Source organism: Penaeus japonicus, unplaced genomic scaffold, assembly GCF_977035675.1.
Source record: "Penaeus japonicus unplaced genomic scaffold, GWHDUDI00000001_assembly GWHDUDI00000030, whole genome shotgun sequence".
Lineage (NCBI taxonomy): Eukaryota > Metazoa > Arthropoda > Malacostraca > Decapoda > Penaeidae > Penaeus > Penaeus japonicus.
The window spans coordinates 22,464,501-22,474,500 of record NW_028234432.1 but is presented as its reverse complement, the minus strand read 5'-3'; the positions used below and the strand labels follow the sequence as shown (position 1 = coordinate 22,474,500).

At 46.2% G+C, this 10,000-nt stretch overlaps 1 protein-coding gene across 1 annotated transcript in view; it reads right to left on the bottom strand.

The window, feature by feature from the left end:
- The window catches only part of LOC122244750 (uncharacterized), a 28,003-nt gene that overhangs the window by 9,605 nt on the left and 8,398 nt on the right, over positions 1-10,000 (bottom strand). The window contains exons 2-3 of the mRNA XM_086555206.1: positions 3,720-4,055; positions 51-283 (exon numbers count right to left, since the gene is read on the bottom strand). Coding sequence (XP_086411332.1) covers positions 51-283; positions 3,720-4,054 — 568 coding nt within the window. The 5' untranslated portion in view covers position 4,055. The remainder of the gene's footprint in view (positions 1-50; positions 284-3,719; positions 4,056-10,000) is intronic.

The following is a 10,000-nucleotide window of genomic DNA, read 5'->3' as shown; positions in this document are numbered from 1 at the left end:
CCCAAAATATCCCGATGGGTCAAAATACTCAAAACGCTCAAAATACTCACTGGTCATGAGGTCCCTGGCGAGCGCCGACTGCTGCAGGGAGCGCAAGTGCCTCTGGTAGAGCCTCTTCTGTGCCAGCAGCGCCTCGGCAGACTTGAGCTTAGCGCGGGCGGCTGCCGTGGCCTGGGACTCCTGGCGAGTGGCGGCGGCGGGCGGGGCCTCGGAGGACATCGCAGGAGCCGCGGTGCTTGCGCTTTGGGAGGTCGGGGAGTCCTTGCTCTCCGATGCTTGCTGCCTGTAGGAGGGAAGACGTCGGTGGGCTTAGAAGGAGGGAAGCGAAGGACGGGAGGTCGATGCGGGAATGAAGGGACGGAAAGGAATGAATGGCAATGAAGAAGAAAAAATTATGAATGAGAGTAAAGAGAAATGAATGAACAGGAAGGAATGCATAAAGATGAAGAAGGAAATTAATGAATAGGAATGAAAAAGGAAATGGAAGAAAGTAAGAGATTCAGAACGGCAGCTTGACAATCAGGACAAAGGAAGTGTTATCTAATGCCATGAGATAAGCAAGTCGAAGAGGACCCGAGAATTCCCCAAACTGAAGTGCGTGTGAATGGCCTTGACGGCTGGATAAGGATCAGGGAACCGGCAAGAGTGGCACTGTCTCCCTTTTTTTTTATTCCTCTTCTTTTCGTTCTCGTGTTCCTGAAGGCAACAGAAGGAGGCGTTGTGTGGAAGCCTCTTGAAGGAGATAAGTTTAAACGCGATATACAGCGTGTTGTGTTGCGTTTTCTGTTGAATTAACTTCTATTTTCATTTCTTCCCTCTTTTTGCGTTATTTAAGATCGTAAAATCCCTTCCACGACAATTTTTTTTTCTTTCTCAGTCTGGCGTTTATTAATCCCAAAACCTATTATAAAAAAAAGAATATCATATTACTTCTTCGCTATTCATAACAATAGTAACGACCTCTCATACAACGCCATATGAAGCACCAAGTCGAATTACCAGGAGACGAGAGGAAAGTAAACAAAAGAGTGCTATCGAGTGATAAGGCTTGATTGATGATGCCAAGAGGGGATCGAGTACCTTTCTTTGCCTTCGGATCGCTCTTCTTTCGATCTTCTTTTGTTTCTATTTGGATGTTGTTCTTATTGTTGGGATCTTACCTTTCTTTCTCACTTATATATTGGATGATTTTCTTTCATATATGATCATTTGTTAACGTATAAGATAGTATTTTGATAGGATGGTGATGATAATAATGATGAATGTCGACATAATGAGAATTATATGTACGGTAGTTGGAAATGATAATGGCGTTGATGCTGATGATAACAATATTGATTATAAAGATACTATATAAGAAAGGGTGATGATGATTATCATAACATCCCCCTCATCACCATCATCACCATAATACTGTCATCCTTCCCCTGCTTATTACAATAACTATCTCTTCCATACAAGAGTTATGTTTAAGTGTACTATATCAAAATAATCATTCTTAGATTTATCATCAAACAAGATATTTATCAAACACGATGGTAGATCATCATTATCATATCTACTTGAATTATACTTTTAAATTGACAGGATTTCAGCAAAATTAATAATAAGCAACAATAATCGATAAACATATGAATAGAAACCAATGCGAAAGAGAATGTAATTCAGAAACACAAAAACATAAAAGAAAAAGACCAAAGTGAAGACAGGAAATAAAGAATCCTTTGCTAATTAATTTTTGCTTTCCTTCAAGCAAAGTGGCGTTACAACTGTCGATATTAACTTTCGTGTAAATATTAATGTTGCTCTTTGTTGGCGCAGCGGAGGGAGGTGAATTTCCGCTTCCCGTGTTATGAGAGAAGACAGAGGCCCGCTTTCCCTTCTGACAATCTATATCTTTTGATGAACGGCAGCAAAACCCTTCGCGTGCCTAAACAAACCGGGACTCAAGCTGCTCGTCTTCCCTTTGTTGTATTGCTCAAAGTAACTTTTTTTTTTTTTTTTGGGGGGGGGCGATATACTTCGACCTCCTCCTCCTCCTCCTCCTTGCTCGGATATGTCTCGACGGTTTGATGCCTGCTCTAAATAGCCGGAGCTAGTGCAGGCTAGTGCCACTAGGCGACATGAAAGGTGGCCGGAGGTGTAGAGTAAACAGAAGGCCATTACCCAAGCTCGGGGCCAGGTGGCTTCAGCTGGGCTAGCGCGCGCCACTGTCCTGACGTTCAGCTCTCACTTACAAGTTCACTCGCTGGGTTATTTTGAGGGTTTTATGGGCCTGTCAGCTTTATTCATTAAAGCCCCGAGATGTAGACACTATCGCGTAAATGAGATGTGGTCATAAGATATTAACGGTGTGTTGTTAAGTGGCTGAAAGAGACTCGCTTTGAAGACTCGTCGGTTAGAGACACTTGCTCTTCGGCGACCTCGCTAAGTTTAGCATCCTGTTTATCCTCCTTTATCAATTTATTCTCCTCGCCATAAGAGGGAAACATCGTGGTTCTAAAAAGCCAGATTTATTCGGGCTCAGAAACCGGGGTGAGGTTCGTAAACAGAACATGATCTTGACGTATGTTGCTACACGAACACAAGTGAGCGGAAAAGTGCTAAACGGTAGCGAACTCGAGAAGGTAAACACACACGCGAGCGGGGCGGAAGAGCGGGGGTGGGGGTTGTGGGGGGAGGGGAGGGGGGATGGAGAGAATGATGATGTTCCTGGCCGAAGGGGCGCTGGAGCTAAGTGTTTCATAACAAACTGTGAAGTATTACAGCTGACGGAGGCCCGCGCTCGGAGCCAAAAAAAAAAAAAAAAATGAAAAAAAAAAGAAAAGAAAAAAAAACTGAATGAAGGCGAAATACGATCAGTACACGCCGCTCAGCGCCGGATTAATTTACTCATGTGTAAGGAAGAGGGTTAGGCAGCAGGCTAGGGCGAGAAGGCACTAGGAGGAGTGAACACCCTTGCTTCGTGTAAGTGCGAGAGGGATCGGTGATGTAAAAGGTATTTGAACTCGTGGTTGTAATATTGTGATTTGTTTTTGCATGAAGAATGTCAGAATTTGAATATTATTAAATTGAGATAATACGTTCTTGCTGTAATTAGATTAGATGACAAAGAAGAAGAAAAAAAGTAGAAAGTTTTAAATCTTGATGCCACATGTGGAAATAATCACAGCAAAGATGTAAAGGATTAACATAGCTAGGTATGATTTGTCTCTCTCTTTCTCTCACTCTTTCTCTCTGTGTCGCTCTCTCTCTCTCTCTCTCTCTCTCTCTCTCTCTCTCTCTCTCTCTCTCTCTACATCTATCTATCTATCTCTCTTTCATCCTGTCTCTGTCTATCTATAAATCAAATTCTCTCTCTCCCCTCTCTCTCTCTCTCTCTCTCTCTCTCTCTCTCTCTCTCTCTCTCTCTCTCTCTCTCTCTCTCTCTCTCTCTCTCTCTCTCTCTCCTATCTCTCTCTTTCTTCCTGTCTCTGTCTGTCTATTAATCTATTTCTCTCTCTCTCTCTCTCTCTCTCTCTCTCTCTCTCTCTCTCTTTCTTCCTGTCTCTGTCAGTCTATTAATCTATTTCTCTCTCTCTCTCTCTCTCTCTCTCTCTCTCTCTCTCTCTCTCTCTCTCTCTCTCTCTCTCTCTCTCTCTCTCTCTCTCTCTCTCTCTCTCTCACACACACACACACACAAGTCCTCCTCCACCCCTCCGGCGGACGTCGTTACTGACCTCCTGAGCGCCACCTGTGCAGCCATGACCCTCTGCCTCTCCACCACCAGCAGGCAGTTGGCGCAGCGGCAGTCTCGCCAACGACACAGCTTCTTGTGGCCCTTCAGACACGACACGACACCGTGGTTCCGACACCTGGCACACTTGGGCGTTCGGAGGAGTCGTCGAGAAGAAGGGGACGACTTCTTGCTGTTGCTGCCGGAGGAGGAGGGGGACGACGACGAGGATGAAGCTGTGGAGGACGGGGAGGAGGAGGACGAGGGCGAGGAGGTCTTGCCCGATGACGAGAGGGAGTCCTGCGGCAGGAATGTGAGGCCGTCCGCTTGGGTGCTCATCCTGGAAGGAAAAGGAGGAGGAAGAGGAATGGATGAGTATGAACTTATTGTTATTGTTATTATTACTATTATTGTTATTATTGTTATTACTGTTATTATTATTATCGGTATTATCATTATTATTATTATTATTATTAATATTATTATTATTATTATTATTATCATTATCATTTTTATTATTATTATAATTTTATTTATCATTATTATTGTATTAATTATTATTATTATTATTTTTTTTTTTGGGGGGGGGAGGGATTTGTTACTGGTATTTTTTGTGACTGTAACCCTTTGTTAGTCTGTTACTCTTTGTTGCTGTTATCTTTTGTCACTGTTATCTTTTGTTACTGTTGCCCTTTGTCACTGTTATCTTATGTTACTGTTGCCCTTTGTCACTGTTATCCTTTGTCCCTGTGCCCGTTGTCACTGTTACCTTTTGTCACTGTTACTATGTTACTATGTTGATAGAAGTTGCTTTGTTGTCTGTTCGCTTTGAGATGGAACGAGGATAATGCCAAGCGTGCATTTAGTTCAACAGAAGTCGCTTTGACTTTGAGTGATGAGTAAATGAGTATTGTTCTTGTCTTTTTTCGAGAGATGAATCACTTAATTTTAGATGAGAGAGACAGTTAAAGTAAGGTATATAAGTTATGCGGTTCATGACCTCGCTTGCTTGCTTACTTGTTTGCTTCTCTCTCTTTCTCTCTCTCTCTCTCTCTCTCTCTCTCTCTCTCTCTCTCTCTCTCTCTCTCTCTCTCTCTCTCTCTCTCTCTCTTTCTCTCTGCCTCTCTCTCGCTCACTCGCTCTTGCTCTCTCCCTCCCCCCCCCTCTCCTTCTTTCCCTCTCTCTCTTCGCTCTTCTCTCCTTCTCCCTCTCTCCCTCCCTCTTATTCTCTCTCTCTCTCTTCTCTCCCCTCCCTCCCTCCCTCCCTCCTTCTTTCTCATCCTCTCTCCATCCCCCCTTCCCTTTCTCTCTTCTCTCCTTCTTTCCCTCCCTCTCTCTCTCTCTCTCTCTCTCTCTCTCCTCTTTCATCGCCTCCCCCCCTTCCCTTGGGTCATGGAGGGGAGGAATGACACTGCCGTTCTGCCTGTCGCTCGCTGTCGCTCGCCATCTTGAGATTTCTCGTCCCCACTCCGCTCCCCTTACACCTTCCACTCTTCCCTTTCTTCTTCTTCTTCTTCTTCTCCCCTGTTCCCTTGCTTGCGTCTCTTCTCTTCCACATTCTTCCCCTCTTCTTCTTCTCTTCACCTCCTCTTCTTCTGTACCCCTCTCCTCCCCTCCCCTTCTTTCCCGAATCCCACCCTCCAATCCCACTCCTCCCTCCTTCCCCTACGCCCCTCCCTTTCCCCTTCCCCTACCTCCCCTACTTCTCCTCCCCTTCCCCTACCTCTCTCCTTCCCCCCTTCCCTCCCTTCCCCTACCTCTCTCCTTCCCCCTTTCTCTCCCTTCCCCTACCTCTCCTCTTCCCCCCTTTCCCATATATCCTCTTCACCCTTTCCCCTACCCTTCCCAATTCCCCCACCCCCTCCCCTTCCATCCTCTTCCTCCCTTCCCCACCTCCTCCCCTTGCCTCCTCTTCGTCCCTTGCACCTGCCTCTGTCTCCTCACAGCTTCATGAGGGCAGAATGCATTTTCCTCATTTCCCTTTCAAAAAGTGGGGTTTGTAGAATTTAAATATTTGACATTTCTTCTGAATACTTCATTCGTAATTAAACCGTCATTAGCATTGATTTTATTTCGCTTTTCAGATATGATCAAGGGACGATATCTGTCTATGGGTCCTATTTTTTAAGTCATAGAAATAAAAAAACAATTATTACAATTATATCCATAATATGCATTTTATGTAATTCTTTTTCCAGCTTCATTCTCTTACTCATTCATTCACTTCATTCTGTCTTTCGAAAGCAGGATTTCAAAGATAAACAAAACGCCTTTTCTATATACGGATCCTGCAAGATTTGCCATAAACAAAACAAAAGCAAAAAGGCTAAAAATAATCCATTTCTATTAACAGCTCCTGCTAGTGTTGCAATTTGCAATAGATAAATAAAAAGACAAAGGAAGAAGAAGAAGAAGACATGAGACTAAGAAAACGAATAAGAGGAAGAATAAAGAAAGGGAGAAGAAGAAGAAGAAGAAGACATGAGACTAAGAAAACGAATAAGAGGAAGAATAAAGAAAGGGAGAAGAAGAAGAAGAAAAAGAAAAAAAGACGAAGAAGAAAAAGGAGAGGAATATAAAAGATGAAAAATCCGAAGATGAATAAGAAGAAAATCCAAAGAAGAAGAATAAGAAGAAATCCGAAAAAGAAAAAAGACGAAGAAGAAGAAGAAGAAGAAGAAAAAAAAAGACGAAGAAAAAAAATCCGATACATGGCATGGCATCTGAACAAGCCAAGGGGTATTGAATAACAACACCCAAGGCTATCCCTCTGCGATACCCAATTGCCATTATTCAAAGCGGGGCAAAATACCCTCCATATCTACATAATGAGAACAACATTACTTCTCTCGCTCCACCCCGCTATCCCGCCGAGGCCCAAGATTATGGGATTTTGACCCTTCGGTCTCTTAAAGAATAAGGGTCGAAGTCACGAATCATACTCGCGGTGGGTTAGGGTCCCCGTGCCGCCTCGCTGTATCCTAAAATGAATATCAGGGGAAGAAGCGTGCCAAGTCGGAGGGTGGGGTGGGGTGGGGTGGGGGAGATATCCGGGGCCTTCTAGGGGAAGTGGAGAGGAGGGGGGGGGGAGAGAACGGCGCTATTGTCCACCGTGGGGAGGGGGAGGGGGGGTGGAGTGTGGAGGTGGGCTGTTGGGATGTTGGGGAGGGGGAAGAGGGGAGGGGAGAGGAAGGGGTGATGGGAGGTTGGAATGTTGGGGAATGGGAATGGGGTGGGGGGAGGTGGAGGAAGGACGGAAGGGAATGGGGGATGGTGGGAGGGGGGAGGAAAGGGGTAAAAAGGAGGGGGGAGTGAAGAGATGGGATGAAGGGGGGTAAGAAGAAAGGGGGAGTGAGGAGGTTGGGAGGAAAGGGGTAGGAAAAGTGGGAAGGTAGTGGGAGGTGGGGAGGAAAGGAGGAAGGGAAAGGGAATGAGGAGGTTGGGAAAGGGGTGAGGGAGGAAAAGTTGAGGGAAAGTGGAGAGGAGAGGAAGAGGGAAGGAGAAAGATAGTGGATGGGGGGGAAGGGCCTAAGATGAGGGGGATGTAAGGGAGCGAGAAGAAATCAGGGGAACGGAAGGTGTCTTGGGGAATAAAAAAAGAAAAACAACAACAACAAATAAATGGAAGAAACGAGATAGGGAAAGAACTAAGAGGAAAAGGGGTGGGGGAGGAGTAAGGATGAGGAGGGGGCGGGGGGGGAGGATACCTGGAGAGTCAAGTGTAAAGCAAACAGTAAATAAAAAACAACAACAAAATAACAGACCCAAACCACAAGAATCGATAGGCCAAACAACTCCAGTCAAAGGCCCAAAACCCATCTGATTTCGCTCGAAAACAAGAGAGACAAGTCCCTTGCCTCTTGAGAGACAGGAAACCAATAATCCTTAAGCAACACAAAGACTCGATCCTGCTCTCCCTCCAGCTAAAGATAGTAGTCTAGTTACAGCTAGTGATGAATTACGCCAAAACGTCAAGTAAACACGTAAAAATTCGGTAGCTCCACCTGCAGCTGTACAAATGGCTCCGGACAGCATGAGTGTGAAAAGCCTAACAGCTGACGGATCCGACGAGGCAGCTGACCAACCGCACGAGCTCGCTGTCCAAACATGAGTCAGCCAGGCCTCCTCCGCCTTGTGAGCGCCGCTACTGTTTACATACATACTAATTTAGTTCGTATCTCTCGCCTGCGGGATGCAACACACCCGCGCTGGCGTCGAGGCGGAAGACATTCGTGGCGGCGGTATCTCGCTGTTCTTCTCCCTCGTCTCTTTCTCTTCCAAGAAATTGCGAAGATAAGGATAGCTTTTTTTTTTCCTCTACTACGTCACTTCCGCCGGAGGGTTGCGCGAGGTCTCTGGTGCGCAGCGACGCTGTAGGCCAATGCATTGCAGTGCAATATGCCCGGGAGCACGTGCGTTCAGGGGTGGAGCGAGGGGGGGAGGAGGTTCTGTTGGACTCAAGATGAAACGTGATATGATCTCTCTCTCTCTCTCTCTCTCTCTCTCTCTCTCTCTCTCTCTCTCTCTCTCTCTCTCTCTCTCTCTCTCTCTCTCTCTCTCTCTCTCTCTCTCTGCCTATCTTCCTGTCTATCTGTTGGCCTCTCTCTCTCTCGTCTCACCCTCCTCCCATTATCTGTTTATCTCTTCCTTTTCCTCCTCTCTTTATCTTTCTTTCTTTCTTTTTATCCGTCCTTTTCTTCCTCCCCTCTTTCTGTCTCTCTATCTATATGTCTGTCTGTCTGTCTGTCTATCTGTCTGTCTCTCTCTCTCTCTCTTCCTTTCCTTTTTTCCCTGTTTCTCTCCCTCCTTCCCTTCCTCCCTCTCTCTCTCTCTCTCTCTCCCTCTCCCCCTCTCACTCTCTCTCACTTTCCCTCTCTCCCTCTTTCCCTCTCTCTCTTTCTATCTCTCTCTCATTCTCTCTTTATATAAAAAAAAGAAAGAAATAAAACCCCACATCTCCGTTCCTCCTTCTAACCCCGTCTGCCACCCACTATGTTAATGCCACGTCCCCGGCTTCTAAATCCGCCCCTTATGATTAGTGTAAATGAAGTCCCAGAACTTCGTAAGTCTCACACGCGCATCACCTCCTCCGCCTCTGCCTCACAAGTGGTACTCGACGGGTAACTGTTGTAAAAGTAAAGGACTTCATTGGCGATCTTAATAAGTGTGTTGCGTGGGGTATAGTTTTCGTGGGGGAGAGCGGGGGGGGAGGGGGGGGAGGTTCTCTGGTGTGGGTTTCGTTATTTTATGTTGGTTTGTTATTGTCTATGCTATGGGTTTATGGTAGGTGGTGGTTGGTTGGGTGTATATACACACGCTTATATACGGCATATACGCTGAGACACGTACACACATACTGATACACACACGCAGATACAGAGATACACACACACACACACCGATACACACACACTCACACACACACACACACACACACACTTACTTACACAAGCAAAGTACACACACGCAAATGCAGCCATATGCTCTCTTACACACATAAACACGAGCGTCACTGATATCTAAACCTACAAACCACAGAAACCATAAACTTTGGAAAATCATTTATGTTCTCAGACCACTCCTATGCCACCCACCTTGCGTGCTGCACGCCCATCCCATCCCCCCACCCCATTCCCACCGCCGCCCACCGCCCACAAAGTTACGCTGGGCAGGTTTATCTAATGAGCCATCTCTCACGTGCCCTCCCAGATGGTCCCCAGCTGGTACGCGCGCGCTTCAACTCCCATCTTTTCCCCTCTTCCTCTTCCCATCCTCCTCCCCCCCTACCCCCTCTCCCTTTTGCAACATCCCCCCCACCCTTCCCTTTCCCTCCCCTCCACCTTTGCAAGCCCGCATTCCCTACATCATCACGGCTACGCCCACATGTCTTTCATTGCTGCTAGAACGCCCACATTCCACTCCCCCCGATCCCCCACCCCCCTCCTTCAAAAGACCACGCCCACCTTAGTCTGGCACGAGTTGCGGGGACGATCACAATAACCTACATGCGCTATGAGAGAAAGAGAGAACGAGTGAGTGAGTGAGTGAGTGAGTGAGTGAGTGAGTTAGTGAGAGAGTGGGAGAGACAGAAAGAGAGAGAGAGAGAGAGAGAGAGAGAGAGAGAGAGAGAGAGAGAGAGAGAGAGAGAGAGAGAGAGAGAGAGAGAGAGAGAGAGAGAGAGAGAGAAGAGATTGAGAGACAGAGAGAGAGAGAATAATGTTTTATTAATCTAAACTTATCTTTGTTCGTATCCCTTCCCTACAATATTCCCAAACATCCTAAATA